The following is a 24098-nucleotide window of genomic DNA, read 5'->3' as shown; positions in this document are numbered from 1 at the left end:
ATAAAAATTTTAAAAATTTTTATTTTTTTAATTCAAGTATAATTAACATACAGTGTTAGATTAGTTTTAGGTGTACAATATAATGACTCAACAATTCTATATATTACTCATCGCTCATCACTATAAGTGTACTCTTAATCCCCTTCACTTATTTCACCCATCCCCCCACCCACTTCTGCCTTGGTAACCACCAGTTTGTTCTCTGTATTTAAAAGTCCAGGCGCCTGGGTGGTTCAGTCATTAAGCGTCTGCCTTCGGCTCGGGTCGTGATCCGGGGGTCCTGGGATTGAGCCCCACATCGGGCTCCCTGCTCAGCAGGAAGCCTGCTTCTCCGTCTCCCACTCCCCCTGCTTGTGTTCCCTCTCTCGCTGTCTCTCTCTCTGTCAAATAAATAAATAAAATCTTAAGGAAAAAAAAGTCTGTTTTTCTGTTTGTCTTTTGCCTTTGTTCATTTATTTTGTTTCTTAAATGCCACCTGTGAATGAAATCATGGTATTTGTCTTTCTCTGATTGACCTCTTTCACTTAGCATTATGCCTTCTAGGTCCATCAGTGTTGTTACAAATGGCAAGATCTCATTCTTTTTTATGGCTGAGTAACATTCCATTGTGTATATATACCACATCTTTATTCATTCATCTGTGGATGGACATTTGGGTTGCTTCCATATCTTGGCTATTGTAAATAATGCTACAGTAAACATAGGAGTGAATCTCCCTCTCTCCCTCTCTCTCTCTTTCTCTTCAAATTAGTGTTTTCATTTTCTTTGGCTAAATACCCAGTAGTGGAATTACTGGATCATAGGGTAATTCTATTTTTAACTTTTTGAGGAACCTCCATACTGTTTTCCACAGTGGCTGCACCAGCTTGGATTCACATCAACAGTACACAAGCGTTCTTTTCCTCCACATCCTCACCAACACTTATTTCTTGTGGTTTTGATTTTAGCCATTCTGACAGGTATGAGATGATGCCTCATTATAGTTTTGATTTACATTTCCCTGATCATGAGTGATGGTAAGCATCTTTTCATGTGTCTGTTGACCATCTGAATGTCTTCTTTGAAAAAATGTCTATTCATGGATTCTGCCCATTTTTAAATTGGATTATTTGGGGTTCTTTGGTGTTGCGTTGTGTAAGTTCTTTAAATAGTTTCGATATTAACTCCTTATTGGATATATCATTTGCAGATCACTTCATTCAGTTGGTTGTCTTTTTTGTTTTGTTGTACAAAAGCTTTTTATTTTGATAAATAAAAATAGTTTAATTTTGCTTTTGTTTCCCCTGCCAAAGGAGACATATCTAGAAAAATGTTTTTACGGCTGATGTCAAAGGGATTATTGCCTGTGTTTTCTAATAGGAATTTTATGGTTTCAGTCTCAAATTTAGGTCTTTAATCCATTTGGGGTTTATTTTTGTGTACAGGATAAGCAAGTGTGGACCATAAAATTTCTATCCCTGATGTTTTTGTCTGTTTTCTCCTCATCGCTGTCATACCCTTCTCATTTTTCCTTTTGTGTGTCTTTATTATCTCTTATCCTTCTCTCGTCTCTGTCTCTGCTTGGCTTCCCATTTCTACCTAGCTCTCCTCTTATTCTCTCTTTTTGGCATTTCTTCCTATATAGCCACATAGAACTGAAGAACATTTTAAAGACTTTATTGTACCTATTTTATAAAGATTTCTACTTCCTGCGTTTAATTTAAAAGCAGGTAAATTGGTTATTTTACATTTTTACTCTTCGTAGCCCTTTAGTTATTTTGGTCCTCTCAAATTGAGGGGTCCTCCAGAGAAGAAATGTTGCCCATTTTAAATATGGCCACTCAAGACCTTCTGAGTATCTGTAGACCTATCCTTACCCAATTGTCCTTGGCCCCAAGAGTTTACCCTGGCTTAGATTGCAAGTTATAGTCATCCAATATCTGAAAAACAACTCCAGACTTAGACTTTTAGATGATAGTACTTTAGAATTTGAGAAGGACTCTGGGTACTGCTTAATCTTAAGGATGAGAAAACTGTGAACCAGAGAGGTCTTGGCGATTGCTCAAAGCTGTGTAGCTGGTAAATGACAGATCTAGGATTAAAGCCTTGATTCAGAGGAACTTTTATATGATGGAAGAGTGGTGCTTATTTATATACTGGAATGGTCTACGAAGCTTGGGAAAAAAGGGAAGACTCTGCCAGAAAGTCAGGGAAATATAAAAAGAATAATAAAGTCCTTTAAAAAACTTAAAAACGACTGATCGTATGGATCCAGGATCCTAAATCCTGGAAAAGAAAATGTATATGGCATGTGCTTGAGGTCAGTGTACATATGTACATAGTTGTATAAATTTCTGATTCATTTGAACAAGCCTTGATCTTACTGCCTTTAATATTTTTATTCTTCCCTATATTATAGGAAAGAGCTATATGAATTTTTAGACTTTTTGATACATTTTGTTATTAAGACTTGAAATAGCCTTTCAAATACAGTACAGTTTAAATAGCAGTTCCCATTAATATTTTCATCAGACTAGCAGAAGCCTCCCCACCTTGTCTGCTGTTGGAAGGAGTGCTGTCACACAAGGGGTGGTGACAACTGATCATGCAGGAATTGGAAAGAGATCATTTTTCTAATCATATTGTAGAAGACAACCCAAAAACTGTTGATACTGTACCTTGATTAATGAATGTATAGAAAAAGGTGAATTCTGAGGACGTTTTAAACGACTAAAAGAAAGGACACTGGCACCACAATGAGAACTGTTTTATTAGATGATTTATGTTTTAGTCAGCTATGAATGAACAGAGGCAATGGGTGTGTCCAGTTCTGTCTAGAAATTCAAATAAAAAGAAAATGAGATGGTGCGTATGAGATTCAATGATGTTTCATAAAAACGGATTACGTGCAAGCTTGTACTATAAAATTTAAACATTCCTTAGTGTGTCACCTAGGTCCTCCTGATTTTCCCCACAATATGGGAGTCAGAGTGTCAGGAACAGGTTGCTCTACTCCCACTGTATTTTTCAAGGTCTATAAAATAAGACAGTTACCCTCATTTCTCAAAGGAAAAAGAAACTTTTCCTTGGAGAAGTCCTGAATTTCTACTTTGGAAATTTATTGCTTAGGACTGTGGATTCTACCACTTTGGTGTCTCTTAAAGCTCTCTACCTCTCTCAATCAGGACAGACACAACCTTTGTTCAGACTTCTGTAAGTTTTCATCTGGACCCTTGGCACTCATACTCCACATTGCTGCCAGAGTGATTTTACTGGTTGGATTGTGCTGTTTTCTGTTGAATGGCGCTCCATTGCCTTTAGGTAAACTTCGGATTCCTTAACATCTCACGTTAGAACTTTATGGTCAGGTTCTTGGTCATCTCTACAACCTTATCCGTCATTACTCCGTGTTCCAGCCAAACTGAATGATATGCTCTTTCCTAACTTCTCGTGCATCTGAGCTTTCATTTATGTTATCTCCTTTCCCTGGAATGTTTCCTTTCTAACTTCCGCATCCCTTGCTTACTTTTTCCTAGTTATGTTTCCAGACCTTGTTCTGGTATCTTCTTCAGGGAGCCTTTCCTGATCACCTCTTCCTCCTTTCCTTGCCCCATCACATGTATTACAATCTCAAATTACTAGTCTCTCTTTCCTGTTAGACCATTAGCCACTTGAGGACGCAGATCACAGCTTATTTAATTTGTATCCCTAGTGTTTAGCACAATGTTTGGCATGTAGTAGGTATTTGATAAATATTGTTGGATAAATAACTCTCTTTTAAAAGATAAAAAGATCGTCTTCCGTAGTAGAATAACTTTCCCATCTTGTGGCCTTATAGGATAGTTCCACTAAAAACCTTTGAAGTCATCCTGATCCAGTCTCTTTGTAAGTTAAGGGCACAAATAATACCATCTTTATGTACTTGTTCAGTTATTTTGTTGAAAAGTTAATTGCTGGTACCATCTCAGGAAGTGGCAGTTTCCTACTTCTGTCCTAGTAGAAATCGTAGTCAAAGCAGAGAGATTTAGGGGCGTCTGGGTGGCTCAGTCAGTTAAGCATCTACCTTGGGCTCAAGTCATGATCCCAGGGTCCTGGGGTCCAGCTCTGCATCGGGCTCTCTGCTCAATGGGGAGCCTGCTTCTCCCTCTCCCTCTGTCCCCCCACTTGTGCTTGCTCTGTCTCTCTAGTGATCTCTCTCTCTCAAATAAATAAATAATAAAAAAAGCAGATTTATTCTTAGGCTAGGTTGCTCATTGAAGTTCTATTTACTTGTAAGCAATACACATTTATTGAGCATTTGTGATGTGTCAGGCTCTGCACTAGGTGCTGGATATTAAAGATAAACATGATTTAGGTCTTAATCCTCAAAGAAATGATAATCTTGTGAACAAGTATATCATTTAGAGTTTTTGAGTCATTGTGTGAATGAATTAGAGATGGAATAGTAGAAAGTCTTTGAGTTCTGACATATTTGAACACGTCAGCCAACAAGTAAATGACCTATTCTCCACTAATGAAGATACTTTCAGTATCTTTAAGTTTGTGGAAGACATGACTTCTCGGACTGTTAACTTCTAGACAATTTCTAATTTTCTTTTTTTAAGATTTTATTTATTTATTTGACAGAGAGAGACACAGCGAGAGAGGGAACACAAGCAGGGGGAGTGGGAGAGGGAGAAGCAGACTCTCCACTGAGAAGGGAGCCTACTGCTTGGCTGGATCCCAGGATCCTGAGATCATGACCTGAGCCGAAAGCAGATGCCCAACGACTGTGCCACCCAGGCGCCCCGACAATTTCTAATTTTAATTAAATAGGATTTTCTTTTAAATTCCCTTGCTGTGGCTACTTTCTCTTCTGAGGTGGTTGACAGCAGCACTGTAATATACCAGAATTATTATCTAGAAATTAAATGATGTGTTCGAGATCTGTACACAAAAAAATTCAGAGACCCTCTATTACAGATTCATCCTTAGATGTGATGCTGTCTAATTTGATGCTTGATATCATCTTCTCCCTCTCTGTTCATTGCTAGTTTGTAAGTAGTTATTTTTATAGGAAATATCATTCTTATGTTCCTTCCCACATTGCTGCATGTATGAACCAGAAGAAATTCACCATGGCTCGCTGATGAGAACACAGAAGAAATAATGTTCGTCACATTCAGGAGTGGGCAGCACTGTTAGTTACTCTTCTTTGTTTTACAGAGATGAACGAAATCAGTCCATCATCGTAAGTGGAGAGTCTGGGGCAGGAAAAACAGTCTCAGCTAAGTATGCCATGCGATACTTTGCAACTGTGAGTGGTTCTGCCAGTGAAGCCAATGTTGAGGAAAAGGTCTTGGCCTCCAACCCCATCATGGAGGTAAGAGAGGAGCCGCCTTGGCCTTCTTACTATATTCTCTTAAGAATCCTGCTCAAAAACTTATTGAAACAGCACATATCAGAAAGTAAGAAAATACTTTTTCCAGCTGCTAAAAGTAAGAAAATACTTTTGCACGTATTAGTAAGACGAGATGTACGAAAAGTAAAAAGTTAGTAAGGTAGCCATTTGAGTAAAGCTCTTTGAGAAGTATCTACTTTATTCCATAATCCTGCATTTTTAACCTACCATTGAGCTGTTGCTTCTAAATAACTGGCAGTGGTACCTCATTTTCTAAATCTCTGTTCTCCTAGTTAATCGACTCATATTTATTGTTCCTTGTACTAGAAGTATGGTCCTCATTTCCCCCCATTTCTGAGTTCATAGGGATTCACTATACCCAAGTATGATGAATTTTATCATTCCTTTGCCCACATTTCATTTTCTATACTTACAACCTGTTTAGCTGTAAGTTTCTTTTTTTTTTTTTTCCAGATTTGAACTATAGGCTTAAATCATGATCTTGTAAACACTTTTCTTCTTGTTTCTGTGAAGTACATCACACAGCTTTAGGTTAGAGAAAGAAATTCGGTAGCTATAAATTCCTGAGAAAGGAAGAACTACGAAAGGATGTCCTTTCAAAAGTAAAATATGTATACAAAGCAGAAATGCTCATGTCAAAGAAAGTGGACCTGTTTGTGTGAGAATTTGAGTATTTCAGAATTTGTAACTAGAGAATTATCTATTAAAATGATTTTAGGAAAGTCACATTTTTGTAAATAGTCCCATTAAATGGAAAAAAGTAATTCTCATTACTAACAGAAATTATTTTGGACAGGGAGAAACAAGCCTTTCTTATTAAAAATTTGAGTCAGCATTTTTTATTCCTGTTTTTTTTTTCCTTTGTCAAGCCTTATTTGTCACCCAAACCCAGATGGAGTTTAGAACTGGCCTGGTGCACCTGTGGTACAAGTGGTTTTTGCAATAATCAGTCCAGAGGTAATTGTGCCTGGTTTGCAGTGCCGTGTGTGACGCTTGAGAACAGAATGTTGACCCCCTGGCCTGCAGGGCTGCCCTCCAGAGCGGGAGGACCTCTGTCCTCGAACCAAGAGGACAGCATGTGCTGGGGGAGTTACAGGGCTGCCTGGGCCAGATGCACTGTGCAGAGAGAACTGGAGGAGTTTTCTGAAATAGCACAGATGGGGGGCCGGGGGAACAGAGGTGTGTGCCAAAAAGACTAGTAAAGATTTTAAGCAAGTATTAAGATTTTGAAAGAATTTAAGCTATAGATACAGTGCTGGATGCCATTGTTAATATTGGGGAGATAGAATCCGTAGAGCCAGTTTTTGGTTTTGGGTCAGAAAACAACAGGGCTTTCCTTTGCTTCCTATCATTAGTTTTGACTATTTTTGGTCACAGCAACAAATTCTATATATTTGGCAGTAGTTTAGTTCATTATTAGTCCCTAATGTTAGTCTAGATTGTGATGGCATCAGGGAATCCCACCTCTTCTAGGCTGGACCATATAATAATGTAAGTCTGGAGTGAACCTTCTAGGATATGTCTAGAATATTTTATGACCTTCTATATTCTCATTCAAAAAATGCTACATTGTTTTTTCTACAATACAGATTTGCATTGTGTTAGTAGGGGAGGTTAAAATGGCCATAGATCCTAGTTTGTTTGTTTTTTTATTTTTTTTTAAAGATTTTATGTATTTATTTGACAGAGAGAGAGAGAGAGACAGCGAGAGAGGGAACACAAGCAGGGGGAGTGGGAGAGGGAGAAGCAGACTCCCCGCGGAGCAGGGAGCCTCATGCGGGGCTCGATCCCAGGACCCTGGGATCATCACCTGAGCTGAAGGCAGACACTTAAAACTGAGCCACCCAGGCGCCCCCATAGATCTTAGTTTTTAATATGTAGTTATAAGGAATTTACTTTATTTGCTGGGATGAACAAAAAAAGATAAAGACATCAGTTATGCTTAGCTATTCCCTTATATATTGTTATGTAGTTGTTTTTTTTTTAAAGATTTATGTATTTATTTGTTTATTCTAGAGAGAGAATGAGAGACAGAGAGCATGAGAGGGAAGAGGGTCAGAGGGAGAGGCAGACCCCCCAGCTGAGCAGGGAGCCCGATGTGGGACTCGATCCTGGGACTCCAGGATCATGACCTGAGCCGAAGGCAGTCACTTAACCAACTGAGCTACCCAAGCGCCCTCTTACGTAGTTTTTCTATAAGAATTTGGATTAAGAAAATTTGGCAAAGAGAGAACTAATTTTCGATGAGTACAAATGAGGGCATCCCAGTTTGAAAGATCAAAATGGAATCTGGGACTGAAGAGAGGTGACAAAGGGTTTGCAGTTATAGGAAGAAGACATAGATGAAATACTGAGTATGCGGCCTAGAAGGTTTGTAACTTTAAACCTGTCTCAAGACTGTGTTTCTGTATCAGAGCCCTTTACTGTGATGTCAAGAATGGCATGTCTGGGTCTCCATGATCTGAAACTCCTCCTTGGGTAATGAGCATCCTACAGTTAACATCACAGCCTAGTGGCTATTGGGATTTGCACACGATCCTTTAGAAAGTTAGTTCCTCATCCTCAGCATAGGCTCCTTTTGCAAAATATGAATGATGCACAGATAAATGATTCTTTTTTGCTCATTTTATCATGTTTTCTTTTTCTCGTTTTCCTCCAGGACATTTTCATCCTAAGAGGGGGACAGGGAAAGATTCTTGTGGTCATAGTGGGTCTTAATAGTTCTTTTACAACATTAATAACCATAGTTAAAGATTTTCATCTTCCTTTTAGTAAAGAAGAATAAGTTGCTCAACACTCCACTGAAATCAATAGTAAAATCAAGACCACAAAACTTTTTTTTCATTAACAATTTCTTGCTAATTGAAATGAAAATAGCATCAAGGGAGCCTGTTGTAAATACAGTACTTATAAGGGAGAGGGAGGAACTAAGTGGAATGGACAAAAGGTATTGTTTATGTATAGAGCCTTCTTTCCTTACCAAGTTCAAGGCTTGTAATCATATAATTCTAGTTTTGTAAAGGACCCCAGAGCTCATTTATCCTAGTCAGTTTACCCTTGGAGACACTACTGTTCCTCAGAGGAGTAAATGTTGGCAAGTTGGTAGGAGGGCCTGGTCTGATACCCAGGTCTTCAGACTTCTATTTCATTCACTCCTTCTACCATTCTTTGCTCTATGTTTAAATACCTTTTACTCAAAGGCAGAGGGGAGGCGTCTGTTTCAACCCTGGCCTACTCACCGCTGCTTCTCACAGGGTGTCGTGTTGTTTTGGCAGCTCAGCCACTCCGACTCGCACTCTGAGTCGATAGGAGGGAGATGGCATATGGAAGGTGGGGTGGGGTCAGGGAGGGAGGAGAAGCTGTGGACCCCCTTTGCCAGCTTGCTTAGTTGCTGGCAGGAAGGTGCTTGGGACGGTGCCTGGTAAACACTCGGTGACTATTAAACTGCTGCTGCCACAATTACTACATCTTCTTCATCTGCTCTTTGACGGAATATTCTGTGTTGAAAGAAAATCCTGCATTTATCATTAGTTTCCTTTTCTAAATAAAATAAAAATAATTGGAATACATGGAGACTTTTTGTTGTACTTTTTGTCATATCAAAAAGGGGAATATCTAAGGAAATGCATTGTTAAATGGTCCTAGGCTACACTAGATCACTCTTACTTTGCTGGGAAGATAGCTTTCTGTCATTCTTTCCATTTAAAACGTTAATCTGAAATATAGCAGTGTTCTCATTGCCAGAGCAAAAGAGTGAAATGTGCTTTCTTTGATTGATCAGAGAATCTGATGTGTTGATTTTTTTGTGACTGTGTAATTACTGTTTTCATCACTTACATTTGTATTCCTTTTTTAACACTCCAGAGCATTTTCATGTCTTTCTTTCTGCTATGGTTTCAGTCTACTAATCCTGATCGTCTCAGGCTTTGCACAACTAAATTATAGTAATCTTATATAAAATATTTTATTAAACATTTAATGCATGCATTATGTGAACACTTGCTTCTCTAACTGCACCATGTTTTTTGCTTTGCCTTGGAAGAAAAATTTCTAGAAGCATGTTACCTAAGTCAGAAAGTAGTACATACATTGTCTTAATTTTTAAAATTATATAAAAAACTTAGCAGAAAGTTACATTCTCTGAATTCTACGGCAGATGTTTTACAAGTTAGATACATCTGTCAAAACCCAAGGGCAAATTTTACTGTGTCTGGTTTCTGAAAATGGCTTTGAATTGAATGGGTGATTACTAAGATTCTGCTAATAACCAGTCCAGCTAGGCCTTTGTTGTCACAGGATAAGTGGATAGAAACTTCTAGTTAAAGAGTCTCAACACCAGAGCAATATTTCCTTGAAAAATATTAATTTGTCTTAACCAGCTTACTTACATAAAGCAGACTAAATTTTCAGGAAATGCAAACCCTAGTGTGTAACTAAGAGGGCCTGTGCTTTGGCAGCCCCCAGCCCCATCCATTTCTTTCTTTGTTGACCTGCATGAGTGTGTTCTGATACCACAAATGGTGTGAAAATCTCCCAGACACTGGGCTCAGGTTTGCTGTTTCTGAAGATAATTTGTGTGAGAGTGAGAAGGCAGATCTAAACTATTTGTTGGTATCTGTGTGGTTGTGCATTGGGCAAAGCATACACTGGTGCCTGCAAGGGCAAGGTTGGTTCAGGTCTTAAAAGAATCAGTTTTAAAGTGTTGTGTTACACTCTGTCCTTTCTTTCCCCGAACAGACTCTGTAAATGTCATGTCATGAACTGTATTTCTAAAATACTATTTTTTTCCCTTGCTTCTTAGTCCATTGGAAATGCTAAGACAACCAGGAATGATAATAGCAGCCGTTTTGGGAAGTATATTGAAATTGGTTTTGATAAGAGATATCGAATCATTGGTGCCAATATGAGAACTTATCTTTTAGAGAAATCCAGAGTGGTATTCCAGGTAAGCTGGGCAGGTGCACATATGTATTTGTGTTAGATTGCCCTATAATTCTAGAGCTCATGCTTGCTGGTATGCATTTTATTTGCAGATACTCTTGGGCATATTATGACAATATTACTACAAACCACATTTGGGCTGAAATTTGTAAAATGGTACCTGTCAGAGGCAGGGCAGTACCCATTAGACTAATAATCTGGGGGACTGGGCATTGGTTTAGGTTTAATGGTTTTGATTTTTTCCTGCAGATGGTTGCAGGAAAAGCTTAGTTAAAAAGAGGTACTATTAGTTTTTTTTTTTCAAGATTTTATTTTTTTACTTCTTTCAGAGAGATAGTGTGTATGTGAGCAGGGGGAGGGTCAGAGGGAGAGGAAAAAATCCCAAGCAGACTCAGTGTTGAGCACAAGCTGACATGGGGCTCTATCCCCTGACCCTGATATCATGACCTAAGCTGAAACCAAGAGTCAGACGCCTAACTGACTGCTCCACCCAGGCGCCGCAAGAGGTGTTATTAGTTTACTCTTAACTCTCATATTTCCTAGTCGATAGGGGAGACACTGGGTTATGTTTTCAGTGAGTTTGAGTTTGAACCTAGTTCCTTGCCCTCTTTTCTTCCTTTTCCTCTCTTAGAATATGATATTGTTTAGATAGAATAGTGAAGGTTAAAAAATCTCCTTTACCAGACATAAGCCCCTTTTGGGCATCAAACCAGACCTTGAGGCCACACTATGCTTTAGTCAGCTGGATACACTGCAGAATTCAAGGGTATGATGGTAGAGTATAAGGATTCAGTTTTGTATGAACAGTCATATTACAGTTGCATTTTTAAAGTATGTATGTGGAAAAAGGACTGTTAGGAAATACTAAGAAATTATATTAAAATTATACATGTATAATATATATACATATATTAAAATTATACATTTTGTAAAATGTTTTATTGATGTTAAAATGTATAAACTAAAATGATATAGATGATGTAGTGCATTTGTGGATTTCTTACAAACAGCCAGTAGATGATGTGGTCTGACATAGGGCAAAGCTAGAATATCCTTTTTCATTTAAAGTGTTAGGAAGACCATGAACCTGAGAGGTACTATGAGAAAATACTGAGTACAGGTTTACCCCCTTTTCCAAAAGTAGATTGGTCCTATGAAACCTTTTGTAAGCTGAAATGGTGTAAAATGAATAAAAAATTACCATTAATTTATATGGAAAAATCTCTGAGCATCCCCAGACCCCAAAAATAACCTCTCTTAGGCTTTTCTGATACCTTAGGACACATCTTGCTAACAGATGCACAAAATAAATCGAGATAAAGCACAGATGCTCACAGACAGAGTTCAAAGCTATGGCAGCTTGACGCTGAGATGCTGGCTGTAGTTCCCGGGGAAGGAGCTTGGCGGTCCCATGGTCGCTGCTAGGGGTGTGCTGCCTCTTCAGTGGCTCACTGCAAAATAACTGCTAAACACTAGTTTTTGCTTTTCTGTAAAAAACCCTCTTTGGATTTCTTTTGGTTAGCAAAACAGATGGTAATGTAGGCCTTCTGCAAAAATGAAGTGGTGTAGTGCGAACTTTAGAAAAGCAGGGGATACCTATATTTCAAAAACATGGTTTTAGTTTTCCCCAAAGGCAATAATCTCTTATGACAATAGCATATATCAAACTGTTCTTTACTTCAAAAAACATCATTATCAGATCATTTTTGTTCAATGTGACCAACAGGTACACATTCATACATATATGCACATAGCTAATAAATCATAAGATTTAACAATCATAAACCTATATTAGGAAATTTAGGGAGGGACAACTTATTACACTGAGATAATTAAATATTAAAATTTTATTTTATGGGGGCGCTTGGGTGGCTCAGTCGGTTGTATCTGATCCTTGATTTCAGCTCAGGTCATGATCTCTGGGTTGTGGGATGGAGCCCCTAGTCTATGCTCAGTGGGGAGTCTGCTTGAGATTCTCTCCCTCTGCCCCTCCCCCCACTCTCTTTCTTTCTCTCTTTCAAATAAATAAATCTTAAAAAACTTTGGGGCACCTGGGTGGCTCAGATGGTTAAGCGTCTTTCTTCAGCTCAGGTCATGATCTTCAGGTCCTGGGATTGAGCCCTGTGTCGGGGTGGGGGGGGTGCTCCCAGCTCAGCGGGGAGTCTGCTTCTCCTTCTCCCTCTGCCTCTCCCCCTGCTTGTGCTCTCTTTGTCTCTCTCTCTCAAATGAATAATAATAATAAAAAAATCTTAAGTTTATTTTATGATTGAATTTTCTGAGTTTTAGGTTAAAATGCTATAATTGAAAACTCTTCTTATTTCAAAGGCAGAAGAGGAGAGAAACTATCATATCTTCTATCAGCTTTGTGCTTCAGCAAAGTTACCTGAATTTAAAATGCTGCGATTAGGTATGAATTTGGTGTTAGATTTATTGTTCTGGTATTGTTTTCCATTAATTCCTGAGTTCATAAGCTTATTAAAAAGAGGATTATCTTATACTAAAATATTTATGAATAAAATGATAAGAAGTCTGCATTTGGCTTCACGATAACCTGGGGAGGGGGAAAGGGTGAACAGCTGCATAAATGGAGCAGGATTGGCCTTGAATTGATACCTGTTTAAGATGAATGATGAGTACACAGGCAGTCGAACTCCAGACTCCATACAGTTAACCAGGCTATCACTGTCTCTGCTTCAGAGTGGACATGAGGGTAGGAGTCAAGGCTTTTTCATACACTGCAAATCTTTTATTTTCGTTAATTGCAGGAAATGCAAATAACTTTCATTACACGAAGCAAGGTGGCAGTCCTGTGATTGAAGGAGTTGATGATACCAAGGAGATGGCACATACCAGGCAGGCCTGCACTCTGCTAGGTAACAGTTTTATTTTTGAGCTCTTAGGAGCAATAGTTCTCTGATTCAAGCAATTTTTGTTTTGGAATATTTGCTTAGCTTTGTATTAGGTGGTGAGTGTTGGGAGATTTAATATTCATTCCTTATAAAACACCTTTGGGCAGCAAATGAGCACAAGGTTTCTTTTTGGGGTGATGGGAACTGTTCTAAAATCTGATTGTAGTAATGGTTGTACAACTAATCACTGAATTGTATACTTAAAACAGGTGAATTTTATGGTATGCAAATTATCCTTCAATAAAGCTGTTTAAAGAACAAATTGAGGGCATTAGGGGAGGTGGGACTAACTAATTCTTTGTTTAAATTTTCACAAAATCTGAAACCTAAAGCTAAATGAAATGGGTTCCTGAACAAGCTCACATTTTATAGGGTTTTCGCCTTTGTTTTTTTGTTTGTTTGTTTGTTTCGCCTTTTTTTGGTCTTTTGTGGTTGGGAAATGTGGTTGAGCTGGTGTAGTGACAAAACGCTGTATTGCATATAGATTATTCCAGTGTTTTAAAAATGGCTCAGATGTCACTGTCTTGTTTCTGAGATTTAAAAAATATGGAGTCTACCTGCAAGTAAATTAATCTTTAGAACTGCAATGTACAACTTTTAGTGGTGAATTATTTATTTTAAAAACCTCAAAATATAGGGACATTTGGGTGGCTCAGTTGGTTAAGCATCTGCCTTCAGCTTAGGTCATGATCCCAGGGTCCTGAGATGGAGCCCTGCATGGGGCTCCTTGCTCAGCAGGGAGCCTGCTTCTCCCTCTGCCTGCCGCTCCCCCTGCTTGTGCTCTCTCTCTCTGTCAAATAAATAAATAAAATTTTTAAAAAAACCCTCAAAATATAAATAAATAACATCATGTGTTGGTATCTTGATGAGTACTATGAGGTGAGTTAATTTAATTTAAAAGCATTGCTAATCAGAGTATGGTCCAGGACCATAGTGGAGCTTGCAAAAATTCAGAAACTCAAGCCCCATCTCAGACCTACTGACTCAGAATCTGCATGTTAACAAGATCCATTGGTGACTCGTATGCACATTAAAGTTTGAAAAATACTGCTATACTTCTAGGGCTAAATCTATTTGTAAATAGAAAATTGCAAGTTTGTAAAAGCCATAATTAGGAGATAGTTAGAACATTTATTATAAGATCAACTCTCAGTTACCCTGTATATGATTACATATTTGGAAATAATTTTACTATTTTTACTTCTATATAATTATATATAATATTCAGGAAAGTCTTACCTTACTGAAAAAGGAAACCGGATCTGAGAAAATGTCAAGGCTGTCCAGCTTTCTCACCCTGCCTCATCCATCAGTTGCTGCTTTAATGCTGCATTTAGATGTTCCCTCATCAAGCTGGGTACAACATGAGCCCAAACACTTCCCATCTCGGGATCTCTTTAGCTTATACTTGGTCTGTAGTTAGAAGAAGTAATTAACATAATCTGACTTAAAATAGCCTTATTGGGCTACCACTTGCATTTGGAGTAAATAGAAAAGGTAATAATGTTAGTAAAATACTTAAATCCAGGGTGTGATGATGATGTTAATTTGTTTAGCATTTACTATGTGTCCCACAGCGTGCTAAGTATACTAAATGACTACATGCATTTTCTCATTTAATGTTCATGGATGCCCTTTGAGATAGTCACTACTATTCCCGTATCCTAAATGAGAAAACAGAAACATAGAAGGGTGATGTTCCGTGCCCATGTGAGATGGCAGGTCAGGAGCAACGCCAGCCCTTGAGCCCAGTTCTCGCTCCCTCCACATCCCGCCCATGCTCCCAACCATGATGCTACACTCTGTTACATGCTGATAGCAACAAAGATGAAGGTGTGGTTAACCATGACATGTTACCATCTGCACATCTGGCAATATTCAAGAGTTAAAAATAGGCTTAACATTGGCTGCTGTAATGGTTTATAATCACTTGTTCATTTCCTCTGTTTCAGGAATTAGTGAGTCTTATCAGATGGGAATTTTCCGAATACTTGCTGGCATCCTTCACTTAGGCAACGTTGCATTTACATCTCGGGATTCAGACAGCTGCACAATACCTGTAAGTTCAGGATATGCTTAGTGTGATAGCAGGTTATTTGTGTTTCAGTTTTGTTGATTCTTTATGGAAGCAGTATATTTGAAATCTCTCCTATCATTATCAGAGAGATAAATTATCCAAGTAGAATCTGGAACTGAAAGTAGGAAATATGGATGCTAATCCCTGGTGCACAGTGATTGTCTGTGTAAGGGAGAGGAGAGAACTTGGATACATGTCTGGTCCATATGAACAGAGATGGGAAGAATTCGATGTGAAAGTTGGATTGGGGCCATCTAGTGACAAGGGTTCATTTGGCCCATGGCACAAATACCAATAATTGAAAACTTTATGTCTTCAGCTGTGGAGTTGTAATATAGTTTAAAAGTTATTGAAACAACTATTAGCAGTGGTTACTCCTGAGAAGAGGAACTAGATGGCTGGGAGGCTGAGTGTCTTCACTAGGATTTGCATATTCTTTCACACATAGTGATAACTGCACACTGAGAATTAAAACCCAATTCCATATGTGGAAATGTTTGTTTAAAATGTAACAAAACCTGGTGGTCTCAGAATGTCCCCACTGGGCATTTATGATTTGCAGTATTTGCTGATCACCACCATCAAGTATAACACACGCACACACATACACACACATACACAAATAGTTTTAGGTATTTTTTAACTTTATTAGAATGAAGGAAATTTTAATATAATTAATTCTTTTTCCATCCTGCTTCCTCAAGATTGTGATAGGAAACAATCTTAAGATTTATGTTTCACTCTTCAGATATCCAAGTTGATATTAGCAAATCTACATGTAGATTAATTCATGAATTAAATTTGTATAAATGAGATGTTAGTTTTGAAATATATGTTTCAGTGTCTCTGCCTGGATTCAATCCCTACTTTACTGTTTAATTGTGCTGTGTTTTTTTCGTGGGTTGCTTACACTTCTCTGAACCTCTCGCTCCTCATCTGTAAAATGAGACATTTTTTTCCAGCAATTTTCGAGTAGGTTCTGTGATTGATCTTCATACTGGATAAATTTTATATATATGTGTGTGTGTGTGTGTATTTTTTTCAAGATTTATTTTTAAGTAATCTCTACACCTAATGTTGGGGCTTGAACTCACAACTCCCAAGATTAAGAGTCTCATGTTCCACTGACTGAGCCAGCCAGATGCCCCATGATAAATTATTTTTTTTTAAAGATTTTATTTATTTATTTGAGAGAGAGAGAGAATGAGAGATAGAGAGCACGAGAGGGAAGAGGGTCAGAGGGAGAAGCAGACTCCCTGCTGAGCAGGGAGCCCGATACGGGACTCGATCCCGGGACTCCAGGATCATGACCTGAGCCGAAGGCAGTCGCCCAACCAACTGAGCCACCCAGGCGCCCTTATATTTTTTTTAAAAAGTAATAAATATGAAAAATCTACTTAGAGGCCAGAAACTAAGTGAAAATAGGAGCTATGAGAAAGAAGTAGAGCCCCGGATTTAAGGCTCACCTTGAGGGCATTTACTGAACCCAGTGACTATGAACTTTAGTTTTCTTAGACAAAAGACAAAGCCCAGGACTCATATAAACAGGGGAACCCCTTCCTAAAGCTGAGACCCTAGACGGAAAACTAGTAGTAAACTTGCCCACTACCTACTCGAAGAGTACAAAGAAAAGTTGATCTGGCTTGAGCAAGCCTTGGTGCTAAGTGTAGGAGAAAACAGTTCCTAAAAATTGACGGCAATGAACTGACCCTCACAGTTACTCCCAGACTGATTTTGTAGTTCCTAGATGGTCCCAGAAAGCTAAATACAGAAAACTTAGCTTAAATTGGTCCTGGATTGGTGGTGCCTTAGATGCCTGTCAGAAGCAAATGTAAATCTACTTTGGATGATCCAGGTCTCAATAGAGTCCCATGAGAAAAGTTACAAGAAATATTGGCTCACAGTCAAAAATCACAGATTCCACAAAGAAACAAAATAGGAGGAGCTAGGCAAAACAACAGATAAAAGTCAAACCTATTAAGGATGCTGAAAGAAATTAATAGCAAATTTGACACAACTGAGGAGAGAAGAGAAGAGCTAGAAGAGATGTGAAGAAATTATCCAGAATGCAAGACAGGACCCAGAGATGGAGCACTTAAAACATAGGAGAGGGAGGGATGAAGTAATAAAATCTAGTTTTAATCCAATGAGAATTCCTAGGAAAAAAAAAAGAATGAGGCAGACATAACATTTGAAAAGATAATTACAAATTTCAGAAATTGTGAAAATGACTCTAAACCTCAGATTAGGAAAGTCCACAAAATCCTAATTAGAATAAATGAAAAAAAATCCACCCAAGGCACACCATAATGATAGCAAAGGCAGAGAGAAAAATCTTAAAAAACAGGCAGAAAGAGAAGACATACTACTTTAGAAGAAATAACAGTTAAACCATTAGCTCACTTCTCAACTACAGTAGAAGCCAGAAAACACTATCTTCAGTGCTCTAGGGTAAGTAACTATTAACTTAGAATTGTATATCCCATAAAAAGATCTTTCCAGAATGAGGGAAGAATAGAAGTGTTTTCAGACAAATAGAAATTGGGAGATTTTGTCACCAAGAGGCCCTCACTAATGGAAATATTAAAGGACATGGTTTAGGCAGAAGGAAAGTGACCCAAGATAGATCTAAAAGTAGAGAATGAATGGTGGATCGATAAACTAGGAAAGCACATGCCAATATAGATAAAATTTCATTAATTAAAACAGTAGTAATTATGAATAGTGTATTGGACTAGAAAAGACAGAACTCCCCACAAAATACTTAGTAGTACAAAGGGAAAGATAGGTATCTTTACAGTGGAGAAACTTGGCAGGCATTCCCTTAATCAGGTGACTGCAATCGACAGGACCAGTAGCGAGACCAGTCAACATCATAGAACTTTTTTTGTTGTTGCTTTTGTTGTTGTTGTTTGCTTTTAAAAAGCCTTTAAAGATATTTCTTTATTTCTCTGTTTTGCAGCTTATAGTGAACATTTTTTTTAAGTTTTTATTTTAACTCTAGTATAGTTACCATACAGTGTTAGATTAGTTTCAGGTGTACAGTATAGTGTATAGCACTTCCGTACAACACCCAGTGCTCATCACAAGTGCCCTCCTTAATCCCCATCACCTGTTTCACCCTTCCCCCCACCCACCTTCACTTTGGTAACATCAGTTTGTTCTTAATAAGAGTCTGTTTCTTGGGCTATTGTAAATAATACTGCAATAAATATCGGGGTGCATGTATCCCTTCAAATTAGTGTTTTTGCATTTTTTGGGTAAATACTCAGTAGTGTGATTACTGGATCACAGGGTAGTTCTATTTTTAACTTTTTTCCAGAGTGTTTTCTGGAAACTCTAATTTTAACTTATTCCATACTGTTTTCCAGAGTGGCTGCATGAGTTTACATTCCCACCAGCAATGCGTGTGGGTTCTTTTTTCTCCATATCCTTGCCAACACTTGTTGTTTCTTGTGTTTTTGAACTTAGCTATTCTGACAGGTGTGCAGTGATACAGTGATATCTCATTGTAGTTGTTTTTTTTTTTTTAAAGATTTTATTTATTTATTTTGACAGAAAGAGAGGGAACACAATCAGGGAGAGTGGGAGAGGGAGAAGCAGGCTTCCCACTGAGCAGGGAACCCGATGTGGGGCTCAATCCCAGGACCCTGGGATCATGACCTGAGCCGAAGGCAGACGCTTAATGACTGAGCCACCCAGGCACCCCTCTCACTGTAGTTTTGATTTGCATTTCCCTGGTGATGAGTGATGTTGAGCATCTTTTCATGTGTCTGTTGGCCATCTGTATGTCTTCTTTGGGGAAATGACTGTTGAACATTATATAACTTCTGATATGGTGAACTGAGAGCACAACATCACTTCCCTGGTATTCCTGCCGAGAAGGCATGACCCAAATCTAATCATGAGGCAGCGTCATGCATACCTGCATTGAGGGACATCCTAGTCAAAAATGTCAAGGTCACAAAAGACAAAAAAAAAAGAATGAAAAGCTGTTGAGATTAAAGGAGGCTAGTGAAACATGGCAACTAAAATCAGTGTATGAACTTAGACTCGATCCTGGACTATAAAAATATCCCCCCACTCCTGTGCAGAGATTGATTAGATCAACCAGAAAAAAAATTGAATTAGATCTATAGGTTAGATTAAATAGAGTTGTGTCATTGCCAGTTTTCTAATTCTCTTGGTGATACTGCACATTGAAATATTTAGGACTAAAATGGCATCATGCTTGGAACTTCTCTCAAAGGTTTTCTGTTTTTTTTTTTCCTCCCACTCCACTCTCAAAGGTTCTAAAAAATTAATGTGTATGTACATGTATGTGAAGGAGAGAGAATGATACAAGCAAACGTGGTAAAATGTTAATATTTAGGGAATCTGGGTGAAGGGATTTCTTTGTACTGCTCTTGTAACTTTTAGTCTAAAATTAGTTCAGAAGAAAAAGTTAAAAAAAGTAAAGAGAATCATCAGCCCCTGTTCCCCCTAAAAATATAGAACTAGAGTACTAGATAACAACTGGATAACTGGTTTAGGAATTCATCTATATACTTTTGAAATAGCATTCCTAAAACATAAAGGTACAGAAAGTTTGAAAATGAAAAGTTTAGAAAAGATACATCATAGTTGCTAGAAAAAACCTGGCAGAGCCTATATCGATATTGGACAAAATAGAGTTTGGGACCAGAAGCAATACTAGAGGTAAATAGAGTACTATGTAATAATAGAGATTTTATTCATCAGGAAGATGTAATGCTTCTAAACTTTCATGTACTTAATGGCATAGACTTAAGATATATAAAGCAAAAATCAACAGAAACCCAAAAGAAGAAATAGACAGCTCTATCATAGTGGGAGATCATTGACTTCTCTCAGATAAAGAGAAGAGATAAATGAAGAAGTCTAAAAATTAGTAAAGTAAAGAAAATTTGAACAAAAAAGTTTACAGCCACGATCTAATAGTATGGTAATGCCATTCAAATAGAGTATGTTTAGAGAGTACTGAGGTCAAATCGTTCATATTTATACAAATGAAATTAGCTGCTTATTTAAGGGAGCTGTAGCATGCTGTTGGTAATGATGCTAGTTTGTATCTGAATTGATCACTTGGGAGAAGGAGAGATGAAGGAAGGAAGGGACTGCTTCAGTGGGAAGGGTCAGGAGGTGAGGGTGCCAGGACACCCAGGTTCTAATGACAACACTGACAAACACTGGCCGTGTGATGTTTGACAAGCTGTCCTCTTGGATTTCAGTCATATAGTGATAGGGATGTTCATCCTGGCTCTTCCCCAGGAATGTCATCAGAGTCAACTGAAACATGTGAGTGAAGATGTTCACAAATATAATGCACTCATGTGGATCAAACTAAACAAGTTTTTATTGAATGTCTCCTCAATGCAAGGCCTATGGAAGACCTTGTAGGGGGTAGGGATATATAAGTCATTAAAGAGATTCTAATCATTCTCGTCTAAGAAGTCATGCAAATAACTCTCAAGTTATCTATTTCAAACCCTTCTGCAGCTTCCCTTTGCTCTCAGGATAAAGATCAGCCATGGTGTAGCCTCTGCCTGTCTCTCTGGCTTCATCTCAGATATTTTCTCCCTCACTCAGCGTTAGTCCCCCATACTATAGTTTTCTCCCACCACAGGACTTTTATACCAGCTGTGCCCTCAGCTTGAAGACCCTTTCTTCCCCCTTTCACCGAGTTAATACTTTCCCATCTTTCAGATTTCAACTCTGTTTCTCAAGGCAACTGGCGCCTGCCTCCTGAGTAGAGCACACTCCTTTCATATGGAATCATAGGATAGTACCTTGTTCTCTGCAGTAATTTTACATGTTAGGGAGCAGTTGTTTGACTAATATCCATTTCTCCTAGTGACTGTAAGTTCTAGGAAGATAGGGGCAATGTTTGGTTTTATTTACTGGCATATTGTAGGCACTCAGTAAATATTTGTTGACAAGCTGACAGGTCTTCTAATCAACTGACTGAATGAAGGTGCCTGGAGACAGATACAAACAAATAACAGCAAAGAGACAAAAGAAGATGTAGTTTGTGAAACGAGCCCTAGGAGAGGTTATAAAATGCTGTCTAGATGCTGGTCTAATGGATGACTGTGATTATTATCACCGACCAGCTTCAAGTGATCTGCGTGTTCATTATAACAAAGAAATTGCTGGGTTTTATTTGTTACTTCTTTGTTAGTGTTTTTTTAGTAAATTCTTATTTGATTGATTTGGTCATAGGAAATAACCCACTCTCTTTTGTCAGCCCAAGCATGAACCTCTCAGCATCTTCTCTGACCTTATGGGCGTGGACTATGAAGAGATGTGTCACTGGCTCTGCCATCGGAAACTGGCTACCGCCACAGAGACATATATCAAGCCCATCTCGAAGCTTCAGGCCACGAATGCCCGTGATGCTTTGGCCAAGCACATTTATGCCAAGCTCTTTAGCTGGATTGTAGATCATGTCAATCAGGCCCTCCATTCTGCTGTCAAACAACACTCTTTTATTGGAGTACTGGACATATATGGGTAAGTGTATTTGGCTTAATGGTCAGCCACAGAGCATTTCTTTCTAGAGATTATCTAGTAATTCTGAGTGGGTACTAGATTCTGTCTCCTACTGGTAAGGAGAAAAAATTAGAAGAGCATTTCTAAAAATCTTATTTCATTTGCTAGTTTGCCTTCTCTGGGTACCCTCCTTTAAAGATTTTATTTATTTATTTGAAAGAGAGAGAGCGAGAGAGAGCATGAGCAGGGGGAGGGCCAGAGGGAGAAGCAGACTCCCAGATAAGCAGGGAACCCAATGCAGGCCTCGATCCTGAGGCTCCGGAATCATAACCTGAGTTGAAGGCTGACGCTTAACCACTGAGCCACCCAGGCGCCCCTCTGGGTACCCTCCTTTAGCTGTTAATACCTTTCCTATACATTTCTGCTTTTTAATGCCTAATGTTTTTTATTGTTTAGTTTTTCAAAAGAACCTATGAGATCTCTGTTCCCAGTTCTCTTTTATGTGAATATTTAGACACTGAATCTGTAAATTGACAAGAGCAATAGGTTTATCATAATTCTGATTGTTCCCCACCTGGGGATGAATTAGCCCTCAAAAACTCATACTGTTAAATACCTCTAAAAAAATAGTAATAAAATAAATAAATACATATATACATACCTCTGCATGCTGGAGCCTTTAAAAAAATCTCTCTGCTATGTGGCTGATGCCTATCTGCTGGGTATAGATTCCATGTTACTGATTTATAAACCTTTATCTTCACTGATGTGGAAAAAAGGTTTCAGAATGTTGAGAAATTTCCCATTTCTTTCTTTCTAATGGGCACATTTTGAATATTTTAAAAAGCTGTTTGTTTCTTTTTCTCTTCTTCACATATTATTTTTGGTTTTACAGATTTGAAACATTTGAGATAAATAGTTTTGAACAGTTTTGCATAAATTATGCAAATGAAAAACTACAACAACAATTCAATATGGTAAGAATTTTCTTTTTCAACCAATTTCTCTTATAAGTTAATTCTTTTGAATTCCCACTCTGTGTTTTAAGTCTAGTTTCTGAAATGAGGTTGTAAATTGCAATTATTATGTGGGCTTTAGAACAGCTGAGCTGCTGAGGAACTTATGATTAATAAATGAGTGCAATGTTAAAGAAAGGTGTATGGCCCAGATAGGATTCAAGGTGATCTTCAGATTACAACCTGGGAATAGTAAAAATTTTGTTGAAATAAATTGAGTGATGGAAGCAGAGAGTGTGTTAGGTAGTAACATAGGCAGTTTGAAGTTTGGAGCCCAGGATATCCTTCAGTGTGTTGTTCCTGTAGAGTGAAGACTATCTTAACTCCTACTTGCTGTATACGCAAGATGCCAGCATGAAAAATCAGAACGCACTCTCTTTTCTATGTATTTTTTTTACATATTCTATTTTATATACTCTCTTTTCAATAGTCTAAGACATTCACCACAACAGTGGCAATGGGAATATTTTGAGAATGGCTTTTGTGGAGTAGTAATATCAAATATCATCAAGCATTATCATGGTATTGGGGAATTTCAGGATATTTAAAAATGAGGGGCAGTAGATTGTAATAGTGAAGATCATAGACCTCCAAAGTAAACTGCTTGGGTTGGAATTGCATTCTGCATTGATTATTCATGCGACCTTGGGCAAGTTAATTGACCCTCCTGGGCCCTAGTCTCCTCATCTGTATAATGGGGATAATGATAGTACCTACTGCAATATGGTTGTATAGATTAAATGAGTTAGGATATGTAAAGTTATCAACACATGCCAGGTACAGTTCTAAGTGCAAGATTAGGGATGGTTATTAGTAGTGATGAAAGAGGATATTAAAAATGAGTCACCCAGGGGCACCTAGGTGGCTCAGTTGTTAAGCATCTGTCTTCGGCTCAGGTCATGGTCCCAGGGTCCTGGGATCAAGCCCTGCATCGGGCTCTTTGCTCAGTGGGAAGCCTGCTTCTCCCTCTCCCACTCCCCCCTGCTTGTGTTCCCTCTCTCGCTGTGTCTCTCTCTAGATAAAATCTTAAAAATGAGTCACCCAAAAAACAAAACAAAAAACAAAAAAGTCACCCATAGAAGCTGAAGATGGAAGAGAAGAGAGCTGAAGGACAGGAAAAGAGCCCTTAGTATCCTCATTTTATAAAGAGAGAGGACAAGTGGCATGGTCTATAGTTAATGAACAAAAAATAGAAATTTAAGGGTATTTTAAGTTACAAAATTAGTAAAAATCAGAAGAACTAAAAGTAGTAATATTGGGAGGGC

The 24098-nt window shown here is 38.2% G+C and overlaps 1 protein-coding gene across 4 annotated transcripts in view; it reads left to right on the top strand.

Annotated features, from left to right (window-relative positions):
- MYO5A (myosin VA) overlaps positions 1-24098 on the top strand; it is a 188842-nt gene that overhangs the window by 81955 nt on the left and 82789 nt on the right. For all 4 annotated transcript variants that reach the window (XM_088024798.1, XM_088024797.1, XM_028099985.1 and 1 more), the window contains exons 5-11: positions 5185-5341; positions 10182-10325; positions 12647-12728; positions 13087-13194; positions 15183-15289; positions 21573-21838; positions 22713-22794. In XM_088024798.1, the coding sequence (XP_087880924.1) occupies positions 5185-5341; positions 10182-10325; positions 12647-12728; positions 13087-13194; positions 15183-15289; positions 21573-21838; positions 22713-22794 (946 nt within the window). The remainder of the gene's footprint in view (positions 1-5184; positions 5342-10181; positions 10326-12646; positions 12729-13086; positions 13195-15182; positions 15290-21572; positions 21839-22712; positions 22795-24098) is intronic.

The sequence above is a fragment of the Eumetopias jubatus genome, unplaced genomic scaffold (genome assembly GCF_037043125.1).
Source record: "Eumetopias jubatus isolate StellerSeaLion01/CBP00866 unplaced genomic scaffold, mEumJub1_p1.0 scaffold_7, whole genome shotgun sequence".
Classification (NCBI taxonomy): Eukaryota; Metazoa; Chordata; class Mammalia; order Carnivora; family Otariidae; genus Eumetopias; species Eumetopias jubatus.
This window is presented reverse-complemented; position numbering and strand designations above follow the sequence as displayed.